Genomic DNA, 18,654 nt, shown 5'->3' with positions numbered 1-18,654 from the left:
GTCTGAGTGGGGGAAATTGTTCGGAGGTCCACAATAGGAATGTAAGCTTAGCATACCCACACAACACATCCACACCCAAAGCTAATCAAACACTGAATAATTGAATGCTTTAACATCAAATACCAAATAGAAAACACTTCCCTCTTAAACAATAATGGAGCAAATGTGCATTTTGTGGCAAAGAAATTCTGCGAACTTTGCTGCCCCTCTTGAGAAAAGGGCAGTCATTATTTGTTAAAGGGTGGGGTCCCATGATAGAGATTGTCAATTGTCATTGCTCAAATTCGGTCTAACGAGAGCTCGTTAGCCGTACCTTTGTATAAGGAGGCCATTATTTACGTGCAGGCAAACATACGGGGACATCCGAGGAAACTCTGCAACTACAGAAGCGCCACATTTTAGAGGTGAGCATTAACGCGAATCGAGGCACGCCATCCGAGCGGAACTAAAGAGAGCATGTGTGTAAAAGAAATTGACGTTCCTTTTGCTTCCAAATCTCCACATAGGCGGGGAAGTGTGCGCGTTTGATGCGGAGCACACTGAGTGCGCGCGCAACGATTTTATTGCGGAATGTATGGTCTTTGCGTACACGCAGAAAGCGTGCAAGAACCCGCTTGTAACCATCTACCTTTCTTTCGCCGATTGGGGGTGCACTTTAGCTCACGGTGTATTGGTTGCATAGGCCGTGTCCGAAACGGCCTTCCAGAGCTACGGCTAGGTCTATCGTCTGCGCGTCTCCACGCATTTCCAATGGAGCGAAGACCTAGACCTAGCTCTAGACAAGAGATTCGGACGCAGCCAGAGGCACTATAACGCGTGAACATACCACCTGCTCACAAATGTTGCGCCACCGCAGTAGTGGTGCGTAAAATTCAGTGGCGTAACTAGGGCTAAATGTCCAGGGGCACCCGGGGGTGCACACGTTTATTTCAAGGGGCACCACAAGAAAGTAAGCTGAAGCTGCATATCAACGAAGATTATTCATAGATTTCAAGGGGGGGGTCCAGTGGCCGGGTACCCGCTGGGGCCTGCTCCATCCCCCGTAGTTACATCACTGACCACGGTTCGTGTTTCAGCGAAGCCTAGCCAAAACATGTTTGTGATATCAAAGTAATAACCAGGAATATATTTAAAGTGGTCCAACCCCTCCACCAAAAAACAACGCAGAACAAAAAACAATTTCGTCTATCGACGAACACAAAGTAGGCCTACAAGGAGAAAAACGATATTCCTAGTGGTATCCACATGGAACGCTTAGGGTAGAAGTCTCAAGTGACAAAGTGACATTATTCTGGCAGCTTTGCGTCTTTGTTCCCGGCATTTTTTCGCTATTTCAGACCAGGCACGGATAATGCTATCGTCATAATTGCTGAGAAACTGACATTTTTAAATTACATGATCCTGTGAAATATTTGGAATTAAATAGAAGACGGGTTACTCTTTCCAAACATTACAAAACCAAAACTGAACCCTCAAAATAGGAAAGAGCGAGATGCTACTTTACTCTCCTTCCTTCCTTCCTTCCTTCCTTCCTTCCTTCCTTCCTTCCTTCCTTCCTTCCTTCCTTCCTTCCTTCCTTCCTTCCTTCCTTCCTTCCTTCCTTCCTTCCTTCCTTCCTTCCTTCCTTCCTTCCTTCCTTCCTTCCTTCCTTCCTTCCTTCCTTCCTTCCTTCCTTCCTTCCTTCCTTCCTTCCTTCCTTCCTTCCTTCCTTCCTTCATTCATTCATTCATTCATTCATTCATTCAATTAATGTTTACAGTGATTGCCAGACATTGCATGCATATAAATAGTTTCAAAAAATAGCAGTGACTTACATTATAGATAAAATTTGGGTAATTAAAATAGAGAAAAATGATAAGAGAAAGAATGTATGAACACCTTAAAACCACAACTACTGGGAATTAATTAATCTGAGTACTGATTCGGGGCGTGGTAAGATGGTTGGAGTTCCTGAGATTTCGTTTGGTGAGAAAGAGTCTTGGGTTGGGAATCATGTGACGGTGTTTTTCAGAGGTGAGCAAGACTTTGGCAAATTGAATGGTGACGTCAACACGTCTGTCTGAAAGTGATTGGATGTTCAAAAGATTGAGAGCATCGTTATATGGTAAGATGTTTGGGTAAAGATTTATATGCAAAGTGCACTCTTCTGAATTCTTTCAATAGTTTGATCTTGGTTAAAAGTGAGACCCGAAGACCACACCACTGCACCATATTCAAGTGTAGGGCGAATGTAACTCCATCAATAATATAATAATCAAGGGCTTAATTATTATACATATCTATCTTAGACAGAAATAAAGTCAGATACGTACCTCGAGTGACTCGCTGCATGTAACAATGTACAGTATGTTCCAAGGAAACGTAACCCACGCGTAACATTCATTTTCTCGGAAAGTAGCATCAAATCAGACCTTACATGTTCAGTGTTTTCTACTTCATCGAAGAAGACTTGGATCTCATTTTGCGATGTGATTTTCCGTTGAGATACTTTCGATTACATAAAACAACTCATTTTTTACGTCCCTGTTTAACGTCACTGAATTCAAGAGTTTAATGAGTTTGTTTCAGAGAAAACAACTTCAATTGAACTTGTCCAATTTACCTCATTCAATTTGTAACAAGGTGCTATTCTCATTTACCGCATACGTCTGTAGTACTAACCGCTTTGAAAAATTTAAGGGTCCTATTTGTTGATGGGAAATAAAAGAGGCGCTATAACTCAACACAACCCTGTTCAGTTCAGTATCCTTATTCTCTTGTGAAAAAATTGTCCAAATGGCGTAAACGTAACATTTCGATTGCCATGGTAATTTCCAGACCCAAACAACAGTCGTCTTCTGTAATAGAGATTATGCAGTCATCGGATCTATGAGGTCTCGAGTTTTGAAACATATCACAGCTTCAGTTCGATGCAAAAACAATAATATCTGACCGCTACTGGGAGAAAAAATGCTTAATGTTTTGGCCGGACACCCAGCATAATTCACTTGTTTGAGAGATGACAAAAAATCCAAACTTGTTGCATTCTTTTGAATGAAATGTGTTATCTTTAAACACAACAGTAAGGTTTGATGAATTACTGTATCTTTTATTGTTTCTAAAATTAACTTATAATTGCATTCAGATAAACTGAGGGATAAACAGTTGCTTTGAACGAGTCACATTATATTAACCAGGTCCTTGCTGACTACCATTATTTCATAGAGGGAAACGAGATTTTTGTCACCGTGAAAGACACTGGTGTCATTTGCGTATAAAAATGAATGAAAGCAATTGGACGTATTTCAGACGTCGTTGTCGCGTCCCCCAATTAGAAAACTCTACATGAATAATGACATCGACTGACCTTTCAAGATCAAAGTTTTCCCTCATTAGAAGAAACCTGACAAACAACCCCTCCCCCATCAGGGTTTCACCGGCGGCCGAGGGAGCTGATCACGCCAGCATTTATAAGCACACGTAAAGTCTTGGCAAGCGCATAGAACTCTTTGCTCCATCAGAGTAAAGTTAACAGACGATGACAAAAGCTGGTTGCTTAACACGTTACAAACTGGTTACGAAATTCCTAAGAACTTTTACGCAAAATTTGTTTACGGATAAACAAAACTAATCCGAAATAGGAATTGGGAACACACCCCCCAAAAACATAGTTCGTGTTGAGAGTGCCCGCACAGACACCTGCATACTATGAATAGCCCGATGCTAACCCCGCAAAATGTCCCTAGATTTGTAATTCCTGGGAACAGCCGCCCCATCCTGCTGTCTCCGTTTAAGCGTTGCACAGCGTACCGTAGGTTTCCTTTAAACGAGTCGAAGCAAACGGAAGACCTACCACCTTCTCCCACAACGGCATCACCCGGCCGGCAGCTTTTGGATAGCTACCGTTTTTGGGGTCGGAAATCAGCAGCAGAACAATTGTCAATTAGGCTTCGTGCAATGGACAGACAGTCCTACAGCGATTCCGCCGATCCAGGCTATAAACTTGCAATGTCTCTTCTCCATATACCCAAGAAGGAAACGCCCTACGGTTTCTTGACACTCTGTACGACTCCACAAACGACCAGGAAGGAATCCCTCTTCTTCCCTCGCGGCAGGAGGGGTGCTAGCACTCTCAACCCCAGAAATTCGGCCAGTTTCTGTTCCGACGTGTCTGACTCGTCCGCGAACTGTTCGTCAGCTTCGTCACCAATGCCACCGCAGAGCCGAAGTCAAGCCGCGGACAGAAGACTCTCTCGATGCCGAACCTCCCAACTAGAGCTGCCGGATGACGATAATCCACTGACCCAAGAGTCAATGAGAAACTGGGCGAAGTCACCTAGAAAGAGGCGGAGCGGGATCCAGTTAGCCGCGAACATGGACAGGTGTGGTCGGGAGGAGCATGACTCGGATGCAGACTTCAGTCCCTTGGATGACAGTCTAGATCCCAACAGACGGCGGAGATGGGACAAATCAGCACGTAGGATGCACACGGAGGAGTCCCCTAAGGAGATCGACCGGACTCTCACTTTGCAACAGCTGCACCTGAACTGTGCCCGGCAGCAGCAAACGATCGACCTCGGTGGATTAGAGGTGGCTCTTTGGTACGACGCATCGGTCAAGCGGCTGTGGGTTCTTCTTATACACGGGGAGAACATTGGCCAGGGGGGCGGTCTTCCACCGAGCCAAGTTTGTTCGTTTGTGAAACTCCAGATTTGTCCCAAGCAGCCCGACTGTCAGATTCACAGATCCGAAACAGCGAAGAACACTTCGGATCCTTCTTACGACGAAGAGTTCGCCTTTGAGAATGTTAATCGCGGGGTCATCAAGAACTCCCGTTTACGCCTGCAGGTGTTCCAGGAGAGATGGATCAGGCGAGGGCTCAATGTCGGTGAGATCTGGCTGGACCTCCAACCGCTCGACCAGGAGGGATACATGCACTGCCACCGAGATTTAAAGCCTAAATGCCACTTTGTTGGCAAGGTGAGTTCAAACAGTATTGCCGACAGACAAATAGCCAAGAAATGCATACAATTCTTTTTCTTAAAATGACGTCAACAGCCCTTACTCATTGCTAAAGACAGACAAGAACATTTTTAATTGATTTAAAACAAATTGAATTAGGCCCGGGGAATGACCAAGGAGCATATTTAATGGCATTACGTCCAGAGAAGCCTTTACTGAACTGTGTTTTCCTTTTTTGGGGGAACAGGAGCCGAGAAGGTTGAACGTTGCACTCAGCTACCGGCCCGATAAACGGATTTTGATGGTGGTCGTCGTCCAAGCGAAAAATGTGCACAGCATTGTAACCGGTAAGTTCTCCAAGGTGCAGTAGGTGCGGTTGGTTTTGACGCCTAAAAAGTTCATTCATTAACTCAGAAAGAATCTAATCTGGCGATTTCGTCAGAAACAGCGATTTCCAATGGGACTTTTTACGCTAGGAGAAGGCAAACCACGCGGTAGGCCAATGAACCGCCGCATTAAGAAGCCAGCACGATATATTTCCAAGACTCCGCGCTTCAGGCCAATCAGCGACGGCGTTAGATACAACGTCACACATTGCTGGGGTTGAGCGCTTCCTCGTTGTACTTTGGGCCCTATTATTGTTGTGAATTTGGTAATTGTCTTTCCGAGCGGTTTCAGCCTTATGTGTAAAATTTTAAGGGTAGTCGCTTAGGTACAATTTTCTGCAAATCTCCTTCAATGTATGAACACCCATTTACACTCCCATCCGGTTTAAGGCCCTGAAAGGTGCACTTTTTAAACGCTTTTTAAACGCTTGCTCATGAATATGGACAGTCGTTAGCATAAAAACCAAACAGGCGACAAAACACCATTTGAAATAGTGAAACAACAGTTGAAAATAAGGTTAACTGACACACAAAGGTGCATTTTGAGGGTTTGTATTGAAACAAATTGATTGCAACTACCATTTCATGTCAAACATCGCGCTGCGTATCGTTTTCCACCACTGTACATGTATTCGCTCTTTTTTCGCTGCCGCCACAAGAATGAAAAGCTTAGCCTCGAACTGGCAGCTTTACTAAAAATACAGCCGGTTAATGCAGTGAACTGGGAACAACTAGGCCTAAATCAGCCAGTTTGTGGCTCTCTATCCATACTTAGGGCGGCGGCGTGCAAAGAGCGAATTCGGATACCGTCCCTGGGTTACGGTCATAATTAAATGTATCGTTCTGTCTCTCCTGTCATTCTAGGTTATCGCGTTGAGGTTGAGCTCACTCAAGTCAGTTCCGACCGCAAAAGCCTGGAGACTGGCACGGCGCACACGCGGGTCCATCGCGGATTCACATCCTCACACGTGTTCAAGGAGGCTTTCTCCTTCCGCCTGAACGAGACACAGAACATCCGGGACGGCCTGACGCTTGTCTGCCGGGTCGTTCCGGCGAGACCCTACGGGAGCGGCAACCCCATCGGACAGGTCCAATTCGGCGTTGGCTCCACCCAGAAGAGCGAGATGGATCATTGGGCCAGCCTGCTGCGTGGTCTCGGCCGACCAGTCACGCAGTGGCACACACTAGTCTAGTAACTTGTGATTACCGGTAGTTTAAACGTCTGACAATCTTCTGTTTTCTGTGATACCTATATTTATTACAGTCGCCACGGTGTAGTAATATTAAATTTGGTTGCACTCGTATTGGAGGTTTTGATTTGAATTTGATTTATTTTACGTTGCTGCAGGCACACTTATGCTGATGTAGCGTTGATACTCAAACCATAATGACCACGTAAATCTCTTTAAAACTGAATTGTTTCCATGTGTTTGTCTAATATTTTTGCCTGCACTTTCGAGCTGACCTATACGCCAGTATATGGCAGGGATATCTTGATTCTTGGTTACACACTTATAATAATTTGGACAGTCAATCTCGATTTTCAGCTAGGTGGTAAAAATTCCATGTGTGGTATAAAAAAATAAGGAAAATTACAATTCAAATACAGAATTATCCACAGATTTAAAAACAAATGTTTCCTGGTTTCTACCATTCGTTGTAACTGGAATTTTTTTATTAATATTAAAGGGCAATGAGCCACTTCTGAATGAGCGCATGTCCAAAATGAAGCGCGCCAAAGGTCATTCGGGAACACCAATACGCGCACGTGAGGCCTGTCCTATCAGTGCAGTCGTATGTCGACTCACACGCGGGTTTTGTGTTCTCAAATGACCTGGCTCATTGTTTGACTATAAGGTAGTTTGCCTAATTAAATTGTGCATGGTGCAGGCACTGAAGTGCTAGTGTTTGGCACGATCGCTCAATCTTTGCGCGATCGGTCGATCTTATTCAACGATATTAATTTTGTCGATAATTCTGCCATCGGCCAGTCGCCTTTTCTTTTCTATTCACAGTTGTAAAAGATTGTTTCATAAAAGGGATTAAGTCGGAGATTTTAATTGGTGGCAGTTCCGAATAGATGTGTATGTTGTCCTAGTTCGAATAAAGACCATTGTGTCAGCCACGCGTCGAGTTTGCTTGGTACTCGGGATGCATTTTGTGCACAGATCAACAGGGAAATCAACCAATGATCGATATGCGGTCGGCACTGCACTCAAACTCTTGGTAATCGAAGTAGGCTGGCCAGTCTAATCGTCACGGCTGGCAACCCATGGTTAAAGCAACATTTCTCGTTCGGACTTGTCCCGAAGTTCAAATGCAGATTTTTGATGCGTTTGTATTCTTGTATAGGAGAATTGGAGAATTTTCTACTTTGCTGAATCACCAAATGCTTCCGGCTGATCAAAATAACGGTACAACTTCTGGATAAGCAAATAATTCCGTCTCAAATCGATCAAGATTGATTGATACAGAGCCCGTCAGTGCTGTGTGATATTGCTCTGGCTGCGTTATTAAAAACAGATTGAAATTGGAAACATTGTCAACGTTGGCAATGATGACTTAATTCAGATTTTAATTCCCTTCTTTCAAAAGGAAATGTACAGCACATTCGACACAAGATCTATGGGCATCAGTCATCAATGGGACTCTCTGGGCGGGTCAAATGAGAAGCTTGATTCGAAGGGCCTGCGGCATTCGTTTATGGAGGTTCACAGTTTCTGGTGCATGTGCGTCGTGCTAAGAAACGTGTACAATAAAGGCGCCTTTCTGTATGTACGTTTTTAGGCTGCGTTGCGTTCACGATGCGTTTCAGTTTCACGGACACACGCACAAACAAAACGACTCCATTAACACATCATATATGTGCGTTGCATTCGGCCGTCAAAATCGCCCAGGGAACGATTTTGAGAGATACGCCCTGCTCGGCGCAAATGCTGGCGTGCATATGGAAAGGCATACACCAGGTGCGTTCGATTAGCTTACACGTGTAAGTCAAACTTACGCGAGAGCGTTCGTTTAGCCATCACGTGATCTTCGTGCCTGTCCATGGCGCCCCTTTCCTTCCCACAATGCCTTTCCACCATTATGCAAAATCACTCATGCGGTATCAGCATTAATAAGTCTTATTACTGCAGTACAGTGTCCCCGTCTTCAGGCGCGCATTCCCAAACTTGAATTGACGCATGCGTGATTCGGGTTAGCGGTGCACTCCCATTAGCCGAGGAAGCATTTAATTCGCGCATCTCATCTGTTCATAGGAGATCACACGTACGAAGCCAGATCACGGTGTTGTGTATGTATTGCATGCGCATGTCCGGTCGTCGCGCTGGGACCGCAGCTCGTATAACCCTTTTAAGGCGCCCTCATTATACCCTTTATTGTACAACGCGTGTCATCCGTCCCACCAGTCATTAAGTCCGACTCAACGGATAAGCCAATCGGAAACCCTGTCGGTGATGGGTAGTTATTCACAATTGCATATGAACGACATAATCTTGCATAATACACACGGAATTTCCACCTTTATATAAATTAACATCTCCCCAACGCAAAAATACACCTAAAAAAAAAGTAGCCGGACTTGTAGACTCGTTCATTATAACGCAGGTATGAACGACGTAAAGACATGTCCCAAAATGTGATTGGCTGCTACCACTTCTGGTAGATAAGCCCATTCACTGTGTACAAACAGTCCAGATTCGTCAATTCCGGGATTTCTGAACTGAAATCACAGTAATAAGTGGACACAGGGCGCGAGGCAAGTAACGGCGTGCGCCCAGCCCAAACAGGGCGCTGGAAAGGGCTGATGGCTTACATAGATTTTAATGAAGGCATACGCCATGGGGTTTCAGAAACGTGGCGCACAGCATTGTGGGTAAATTTCTGCCAGGCGCCCCAGCTCGCTCAACACCTTACATAAGCGTCGGTTAACAATCAATATTTTTCTCTTTTCCTTCCTCACACTGTGATTTTACCAATTAAGGCCATGTTTTTATCATACAGGCGACAATTTGTCCGTACCAAAGCACTGACATCGGCGCATCAAAAACAAACAAACAAACACCCCAACAAACAAACAAACAAACAAACAAACAAACGCTAACCTAACAGGAAGGGATAACCTCACTCGGTGCAGGTCGTGCACGAAGTAGCCAATTACAGTGCAAAGCCAAAAGCCATCAGCACTTCCCAGCGCCCTGTTCGGGCGCTAGGTGACAGCGAATGGAAATCTCGGAGATCAGACAATGAAAACAGTCAACAATCAATTCAACGCTAAACAAGAATGATACAATAACAGGAAAGAACGACACAAATTCACCGTTCTCGCGGTTTATTGTTCCTTGATCGTTGCATAATGGTCCGATCATACAGTCAATGATACATAGCCATCACTCAAAATTTGAGTTTAATACGATAAAAAGTAAACGTCTTTTTTGTTAATTTAACAATAAAACATGCGACACATTTACCCTTCAATATACATAAATAGATTCACACATTTTTATCATAGTTCCAACGACGTTGGACATATCTGGTGAATAATATAATTGTTTTTTAATCCAACTATCGTGCATTATGAACATCCTTACATGACAGTTTATATATGTATAACACCCAGAGAAATACCACATCAAATATGAATGCTTTGGTTTAACCCTTGTGAATGCAGAGGCCTACACAGTGGAAATAGCATGACTACACGTAATGGTACAATTTGGCCAACATATAATGTGTGGGCGATAAAAATTACACAATATACTACCAAACCAGGTTCCAATCAGTTCTCAGGCGAGGGCAATTGTTCTTGTTGGCCAGGGACTCGACACGTACGCAGCATTTCTGCCATTAATGATATTTATGAAGACTTCAAGTTTCCGGCAGAGCTCCAACACGGCTTCGCCGTCTCGATGCATTTACACATTGCAGGGCGTGAGTAGCCAGTTAAAAATCAAAGCTGAAAACAGCCTGCAAAAAGCTGAAATGTAAACAGATCAGATACTTCTGAACAGACCAGGTGTACAAAAAAGCTGAAATTCAGGGTCAACATTTAAACAAAAAGCTGAAATCAGCTACAAAGGCGAAGTCTCGCACCGCTGACAATGCTAAAACACACGACTACCCTAGAAAACACTACCTTAAACCGTACAGCTGTGGTTGATCTCCGGGACAGAAAGGGTTACATTACGGTTCGAGGATACCTTACCTATTTGTGGTAACGATTATTTATTAGCAGCTGATCAGGCCAAACTGCACATACCTTATTTAAATAAATGAAGTCATTGGGCTGATTGATCACTTGACCAGCTTCAGAAAACAAAAGTTGCCAGTAATATTAAAGTTTAAGTCATAAAATGTGTCTTTACGCACTTTCAGTCCAAGTGTGTGCAAACTATCGACCACAAAATTACTTAGTAACCTAACAAACGGCACGGCCAACAGCTCCTCTACCTAAAAATACCACGGCGGCGACAACATCGGATTTCTTTGAATGCCATCTTTTTAATTGCATAATACTGACAGGAGAAAAAATCCAAGACAGGAGACAGTTATATCGTTTGATGCACGAACTATCACGAACAGGCAAAAAAAAAGAGGACAGTGGAGGCTACACCAGACAGAATGGGGAAAAAAGTCTGCTATAGGCCTACACCGCTAATTACTAACTACGACGTAAGCAGGACGTATCCAACTTGCGATCGTTTACACGTACAGCCTGGCTTGCTGGGAGCTCAAGTAGGCAGGATGCAACCAGGGAACTTCAACATTTGTACACACTTAATGCAAAACAAATACATATAGACATCTGTGGGAACAGAAAACTCAACTGAAGCCCAAATTAAATTCGAAGTCAAGTGGAAAGGGTTGTGTTCAGACTCGATTTCCTTTTTCTCCGAGCACCTCTCACATCAGTCCTCTTGTACCACACCGGAAAAATCGCATTAAGATGTTACAACTACGAATTAAACCACGTAACCTACTTGATACGGACCTTCAGTGACAATTTTTAGTTGGGTATTGCAGACAACTTTTAAATGGGATATCAACAGTTTCTGTTCACGATCTAACTTAAGGCATGTTGCTTTCAATTCATCATTGATAATATTAATGAAGCTTACAAAATGGGCAAAAGGTGTACAATGGTATTTCGTACATGTAACGAATCAAAACCGCCACAGTCAGTCTATGATGCATATTTCACGATGGAGCAGCCCTTCTAGTTTGTACGTCCTTATGGACCACGCCCACTGTACATGGACTGGCAGTGGCAATTGAAAAGGGGAGTGGAGGAATTCTGTAACCCCCCCCCTCCTAACATAAACATACTGGAAACTAAACACCAGTTGAAGCATACAGTAGACGTGATAGGATGATTTTTAGTCCTCACAGTTCGGACACAACTTTCCCAACAAATGAAATTGTCACCTTAACGTGGGAAGGCCTACCCACTATACCCCCCCCCCTAAAAAAAGGAACACACACACAAGCACCCAAACTCATCCCAACCCAACCCTAACCTCTCCTGAAGGGGTGGGTTGGTGTGGTGCTGGAGCAGGTCACCTGTATGTACTTTCCCTTTCCCCAACCCTAGACCCACGCCCTGAAATAGTTCCAACGAAATCCTGTATTCAAATGCAATGCTATGAACTAGTAAGTCATACAAAAACCACTCACGGAATTCCAAACTGTACAAGACTTCGCCTTTAGAGGTCTTCAATTTGCAGCGGCACAAATGTGAAATTAGAGACGAGGAATGAAGCCGATTCAGAAGAAGTTGCAAGCCTGATAAAAGACTTATCTGTTCTGCTGAGCCCGTCACCGCAGTGGACGATATAAGTTATCAAGCGGTTGTTGAATGGGACATTACATTGTATGAGTCTCCTATAGGGTAAAGAAACTTTGGCAAGTGGCCAAAGCCTGTATTAACAATGTTTCAGTGACAGTAATGTACTTCCTCTTCTCAGCCTATTTTGCTCCAAACCTGAAGGAAAGCCACTTCATCATAACTATTTCCATTTCAATCGTCCTGTGCTGTGTCTTCCACGTAAAGCTGCCACAATGAACAACAAAGCCAAAAACAAACAAAGCTATCACAAACAACAAAAAAGATCACAACTGTTCCACGAACGGTGTGAAAAGCAATCATACAAAAAACAAAAACGTGCCCTGTTCTCTGGTCCTTGATTAAAAGTTGGCAACATTCTAATACTATTTCACTGTCCTATTTCAAGTTGGGCCAATTCGAAAATTCCTGGTCTCCTCTTTGGGCAAAGATAAACACAGTTCTAGGAGGAAAAATAACACAATATGACAACCAAGTTATCCACCTCTTCAGCTATGTACATGTAATATTGCAGTTGTAGTTAATATTCACACCTCTCATTCTATATACACATGTATTACATATTCTTGTACACTTTCATGTGATTGGTCATCTTGTGGTCATAATTAACTGTACATTACCAACACATACACTTTTATTAACAGCCTACTGGAATGTTAGTACTTTTTAAACCCAACAATTAAGCAGCCCCACCAAAGGGAAAATTGAAACAGCCCGGGAAGATGAAGTGTTTTAAGACACTGTTTGAACACTTCTATGAACTTTGTTAATGTTCCAAGTTCAGTTTTAACCAAATACAAGACAGACAGTACACGAGAAACAGTACACACTTAATATTGTCCCGGGGTTAGTAGGAAGAACATTTAAAAAAAGGCAAAAATGCTAAGACTTGGAATAAAGGGTTTCAAAAATAGCTATTCAGTGACTGTACTGTAGTTGAGACCTCCTTGGACCATCGCAAGACTCAAGGCAGGGCAATTACACAAGACCTCCAGTCTGAACTCACAAAGTCACAAGCTTTTTAGAAGAACTGCAACAAAAGCATTATTATTGAGGATTTGCATGGTAGCCATCTTGCAGGGCAGTACTTCTGTTCCACAGGGAAACCATCTTTGTGCATACCCTGTGGAACCATAGCACTGGCCTGCAAGATAGCAGCCTAACAACCCCTCCACACTATAGCCACTGTTAAACCCTGTTACTTGTGACTGGTCGTATGTCTGGTCTTGCTATGGTCTTCACCACAGCACGGCTTGATGACCTAATGCTTCGAAATATCCTAACCAATGTGAATAGAAGCAACAATGTTTACTTCATGAACTTCTACAATAAAGAACTGAGGCTTCAGAAGACTTCACTGAATCAGCAGGGCAGTTGGGCTGTACACTCACTTCAAACAACACAATAAATCACAAATAAAAAAAAAACAAAATAGAAAAGACACGTTGATGATTATAACACTTACCACACATTATTGCTTATTAGTTTGAAAAATGATACGCAGATATATTGAAACGGTTTTCTTTTTATTGATAAACGTTCACCTGAAATATCTTACACATGTAAGTAGCATTACTCCTGTTTGGGCAGTGGGGCCATCTACTGTTACATTTTTAAATGTTATTCAGCATTTGTAGGACAAACATCAAAGTAACGCTGTGAAAACAATGGCAGAATTGAAAATGGTTCAAAAGACTAAGTAACCTACAAGTCACATCCCATTGGAATGTGTTGACCCCTAACCTCGAAAACTGTTAATGGGAACCACGCGTATAACCAACAAAATATAGGATTTGGGAGCCTTCGATGAACTTGCAAAAGTCTGCCTATTTACCTCTCCATCAGAAAGAACAGAGGCATTTTGGGATCAAGGTTGTCTGCTTCAACACTCTGAGGAACAGTCGTGGATGCTATCATCAAACAGCCAGCTTGCAGGATGTTTTTTTGCAGTGGAGGGTAAACAAGACTATTTTCTTCAAGTTTTTTTTAATTGCCAGAAAACAAAGGAATGTCCACATGAACATGTAAAATAAATATGGGAATTAATGTTTACACCCCGAATGGTTAACTCTGGTTTCAGGAACACAAGAATTTGGTTGAGTACAACGTCCCTTGGCAAAGGTTCAACACTAGTGTGCAGGATGTCAACATCAGCAACACTCTTATTCAGTTCTTTCTTAATTCAGGGATTCATGTTCTTCTTTGGGCATGTGGCATGATCGGCGATGGTTGCGGCCCAGCTACAAGATGCTGTCCCACTCGGGCAGGGAGCGCCACTTCATGGTGCCGTCCCCACCGCAGGAGTACAGGTGGCTGGAGGGCAGTATGGCCAGCTGCAGCACCCCGTTGCCCGACTGCCGGAAGAAATTCCCCCGCGGGTGCTGGCCAGGGTAGAAGTGCAGCAGGCTGTGGACGGACAGGCACCACACCTGAGCCCAAACAAAAAGAAGTCATAAGGGTTGCCATTCGTCATCGTTGTGTACTGACACGAGGCTACGGTCGAAAAGCCTGCTCGTGCGACTGAACAGTGGTGGGTTCTGATCTAGGCAAACTGTCAGGGGTAGCATAACTGGGGTCAAATTTCAGGAAGGAGGGGATCCTAATTTTGTAAAATGTCTTTTTAAAAATCTCTTCATTTTGGGAAGGAAAGAAAAGGGGGGGGTTCCACAGCTGATCCTATGCTGACAGTCCGAGCCAGCCCTTTGCTGGCCATGACTTCCTACGCGCAAGCCAGGGCAACCAGTACCATGCCTTGGAGGGAGGAAACCCTGTTGACCAAACACTGGCTGATTGATCAAAACAATGCGACCCTGGAAAAGAACTCTTCAACTGAGTCCTTGCAAGTGCAGTGGTTATCAAGGTGCCGGTAATTAAAGGCCTCTTGACCATGTTTCGTGACACTAATGATGCCTGTTTCCTTTTGATTTGGATTCTTTGCGGACGTGTCTCCCTCACTAATGACCATGTAAAGGCATCACTCTAAATGGAGGGGAAACTTCTGTCAATTCAGTGATGAACATTTGACACTTTTAACGAGCGTGAACATGTAAGGTACATGTATGCTCTCACAGAAACTGTGTACACAGTTGTAGAATGCTTTCCCCTTCACTAACTTGTATATATCAACAACGTTGTCTGCATGTTTGTGAAAAATGTAACGAAGTAACTCTGAGTGTAAGATGTTTACAAGTTTACATCCGCAAAGAGACAAACACCCAAAATCAAATTAATGTTCATCTCTCCATGCAAACATTACATCTTATAAAAAAATTAGTTTAACTTCTTTATTTAGATCTATGTATAATGGCCCAGCATGACTCATTCTTGACGTTATAAAAAGGATCAGAAACAAGGGAGGAAATGTAAGCCTTTCCTTCTGGGCACACTGCACTCATGAAACACAATGCACCAATGGAGGCTGCCAGCCAACGGCTTACACAACTTCTCATAGGCGTCCATGTTGCATCCAGCTGTAGCCATACCATTTGCAAGCAGCCCGGCTGCATAGTGACCTCTTGAGTATTTGCAAGAAGACAGCGGATATCAGCAATTACTGTAAAGTTTTACACACCACCCTCAAAAATGAAAAACTACAACAATTTTGAAGAGGGTTTTGCTCTTGATTGTCTGAATATGTGGAGCACCATACGATGAGATGCTGTCTGGAAATTGAGTTTGCTCCGGTGGGAAATGAAGACATGAATTCCTGTTTGGGACATAGCTCCGGAAATTGTAGATTAAATGTAATATAATTAATTAAGTATTAAGTGTTTATTAAACCGTAAGTCACTGAACTACCTGAAACTAACCAGCGTGTTAGTCCAGGTATTGCCTAAAGTTGTCCAAGCACTCTGGCTTTTTGGACCCACTGGTGAATCAAGACAACGGAATACAATGTAGAACAGGTGTGAAGAGGTTGGAATGACTTCAGTGAAGAGTGAGGCTTGAATTTACATCTCCCCGATCTCAACTCTTCCACAGAAACATCCCCCAAAATTCAAAAGACTGACCTTGATATCGCCCTCAGCTGACCCGGTCACGAAGTACTCCTCCGAGGGGTCGACCGTCAGGCACTTGATGCCTGTGTCGTGCGCCTGGAAGGTGTGTCGCAGCTTGCGCTGCCGGATGTCGTAGATGGAAATGTCCCCCTTCTTGCTGCCCGTGATGAGGATCTGCTGGCGGGGGCAGTAGGAGAGGCAGGGGCAGCCACCCTCGTGGCAGGTGAAGCCTGAGACCAGGAGGGAAGATTGCGGGGGATGAGAACAGCTCGGCACAGCCTGGACTGAAAATGGGCCTCCACCTCTCTGACCCAGGTTCAAAGAAATGGCAAGGGTGCCAATGTCCTCCTGCCCTTACCATCGGTCAACACTCACATGTGGGCACTATGTTTCGCGAGATTTCTACCAATCAAACTTCCTACAAATGCATAATGCCTGCAATATTGACTGCGAGCCGACTTACGCTAAACAACGACATTTTTGTTTGGCAGATTTCTGTGTGGAGGGCAGCCCTGTGAAATTGGGCCCATGGTATCAACTTAGAAGGGGAAGCAAAAAAAACAATGGCAAAGGGAGGGACAACAAATGGAAGAAGACCCACTGTGAATCATGGCCTTGCTCATGGGCATCAGCGTGTCCCACAGACAGAGATTCTTGCTCTCCGACGACAGCCCCGCCGTGGCCAGGAAACTGGATGACCCCAGGAAGCTGAAGTCGTACAAGGCCTTGTTGTGGCACAGCTTACTCTGAATATACAGAGAGGGGAAAAACCAAGTCAATCAATCAAACTCAAAAGACGTCACTCCTGATGCCATACACGGGACAAATCTCTGTAACTATACTCGCTGCTGATTAACTTGAACGGACAAGCTGACCCAAACAAGCTCAGGGGTCAAGCAGTAAGCTGTGTGCACTAGTGAAGCACGAGGTCGTGGGTTTGCATTCAATCCAAGTAAGCGGGTGAATGTTCTCACAAGCCTTTGAACAACACTAAGTATACAGTGTCATAAATATGTCGGTGAAGAGCCAAACTCCCAATATAAAATTAGACAAGATCAAGATCACTTCTTGAATTTTTTCAGCAAATCAGCCAGCACTCCATCAATTACACATGTCTGGAGGACAGATTACTTCTAACAAATAAAATATTCTGCTTTGGATCCAGCTGGATTCATCTAAAGGCCTACGGTATTCTTGCTTGAGGATTTCTGTGTTTGCAGAACTGCAACAACACTCAACTAAAGCATATCTTGAATATTAAATAAAAAATGGGCCACTTAATAGTCACTAGTAGACGTCAAAGAACTGGCTTAGAGCCATTCATATGTTGCCAGACCAGATTTTTAACTCGGGGATATCGAGTGGTTGTAGGGATCAAAGACACATACCCAGAATGGCTTGGTGACAGTCGGCGCATTCATCCCAACTTGCCACAGGGAGAGTTTGCCGCTGTCGTCTGCGACACCGAACTGCAGAAAGGCAAACAGGATATACATCGAACGATTCGATAAAATCTAGCAAAACCTAAGCAGACGTTGTCCTCGAAAATGACTGACGCCATGATGGTTGCTGCTTGTGACCTTGGCTGTCATGTTGCAGGTTTAAGCAGCCGAAAGAGAAATTGATTTTTTTGCATTATATGAAAAGTAGACATTATAGGCGGCTCAATTTCTTCTACATCACGAATATGGAAAAATTTGAATTTCAAAAACAATAATTTTATCATACTCGTTTGGCTCAGAGAACCATCAGTAAAATACATGCAATATGCTCATTAAACTTGTGCAACCTCATTTGCGTTAATATAGACGCTGCTCCAGAAAGAGGATTAAGAATGTATTTTGTTGTCCACATGTTAAGCAAAATCTGATCAGTTCAACAATGTAACGTGAATGTGGACGACACTTGCTTTACTCAAGCCTCACCTTATTGCCTTGGTCGTTGAAGTACATCTGGGTGACCTTGGGGTACTGGCCGGGAAACCGATGGGTGTAAAGTTTGTGGGTGTGACCCCATTCCCACATGTGGACGCTGCCGTCATTCGACCCACTGAGATCTGCAAGCAGGCCAAAAAAAACAAAAAAAAACTGTATATTAATTCAAACCCCACAGCGTGTATGTAAAATCGTACTGAAATTGGAGGATTTGGGACTGTTAGGGTTAAAACTAAAAAAATGTGAACTTTGATCGTGTTTCTAATGACACTGTTGGAAATGGCTCTCTTTTACTGTTTTCTTCAAAATGGCAGCTTGCCAGAAAGAACAATATCGGAGAGAGTTTGGTCCCATAACCCTCTTTAAACTAAGTATGCTTTTCAATGATAAGTTTGTCAGTCACTTTTTGGATCACTGCAAATGATGGACTGTACCTTTAAGCGATGGCTTGATTACTGAATCTTCTGAGATCAGACAAGGTTAAATATGAGAGACCCTTAAGGATTTGGACAGGTATGTTGCAACAATTTCTGAAAATTCTGATGTGAGAT

At 43.6% G+C, this 18,654-nt stretch overlaps 2 protein-coding genes across 3 annotated transcripts in view; one reads left to right on the top strand and one right to left on the bottom strand.

Moving 5' to 3' along the window:
* The first annotated feature begins 3,919 nt into the window (after positions 1 to 3,919).
* On the top strand, positions 3,920 to 7,399 carry LOC147799015 (synaptotagmin-1-like). Its single transcript, XM_087137088.1, has 3 exons — positions 3,920 to 4,959; positions 5,189 to 5,288; positions 6,192 to 7,399. Exons 1-3 carry the CDS (start codon positions 3,937 to 3,939, stop codon positions 6,518 to 6,520), a joined length of 1,452 nt encoding a protein of 483 aa, XP_086993214.1. The 5' UTR covers positions 3,920 to 3,936; the 3' UTR covers positions 6,521 to 7,399.
* Positions 7,400 to 9,643: 2,244 nt separating this feature from the next.
* LOC110982907 (dmX-like protein 2) overlaps positions 9,644 to 18,654 on the bottom strand; it is a 69,448-nt gene continuing 60,437 nt past the window's right edge. For both annotated transcript variants that reach the window (XM_022241677.2, XM_022241679.2), the window contains 5 exons: positions 18,095 to 18,225; positions 17,558 to 17,638; positions 16,771 to 16,915; positions 16,182 to 16,399; positions 9,644 to 14,600 (listed from right to left, as the gene is read on the bottom strand). In XM_022241677.2, the coding sequence (XP_022097369.2) occupies positions 14,412 to 14,600; positions 16,182 to 16,399; positions 16,771 to 16,915; positions 17,558 to 17,638; positions 18,095 to 18,225 (764 nt within the window). In that variant the 3' untranslated portion in view covers positions 9,644 to 14,411. The remainder of the gene's footprint in view (positions 14,601 to 16,181; positions 16,400 to 16,770; positions 16,916 to 17,557; positions 17,639 to 18,094; positions 18,226 to 18,654) is intronic.

The sequence above is a fragment of the Acanthaster planci genome, linkage group LG05 (assembly GCF_054643075.1).
Source record: "Acanthaster planci isolate LZ-2023a linkage group LG05, COTS_SCS, whole genome shotgun sequence".
Classification (NCBI taxonomy): domain Eukaryota; kingdom Metazoa; phylum Echinodermata; class Asteroidea; order Valvatida; family Acanthasteridae; genus Acanthaster; species Acanthaster planci.
This window is presented reverse-complemented; position numbering and strand designations above follow the sequence as displayed.

What these genes read in the sequence shown, in the direction of transcription:
- LOC147799015 (XM_087137088.1), top strand. Translation starts at nt 3,937, where the DNA reads ATGGACAGACAGTCCTACAGCGATTCCGCCGATCCAGGCTATAAACTT. An exon ending in AATGCCACTTTGTTGGCAAG is followed by an intron (nt 4,960 to 5,188) that starts GTGAGTTCAAAC and finishes TTGGGGGAACAG; the next exon opens with GAGCCGAGAAGGTTGAACGT. An exon ending in TGTGCACAGCATTGTAACCG is followed by an intron (nt 5,289 to 6,191) that starts GTAAGTTCTCCA and finishes CTGTCATTCTAG; the next exon opens with GTTATCGCGTTGAGGTTGAG.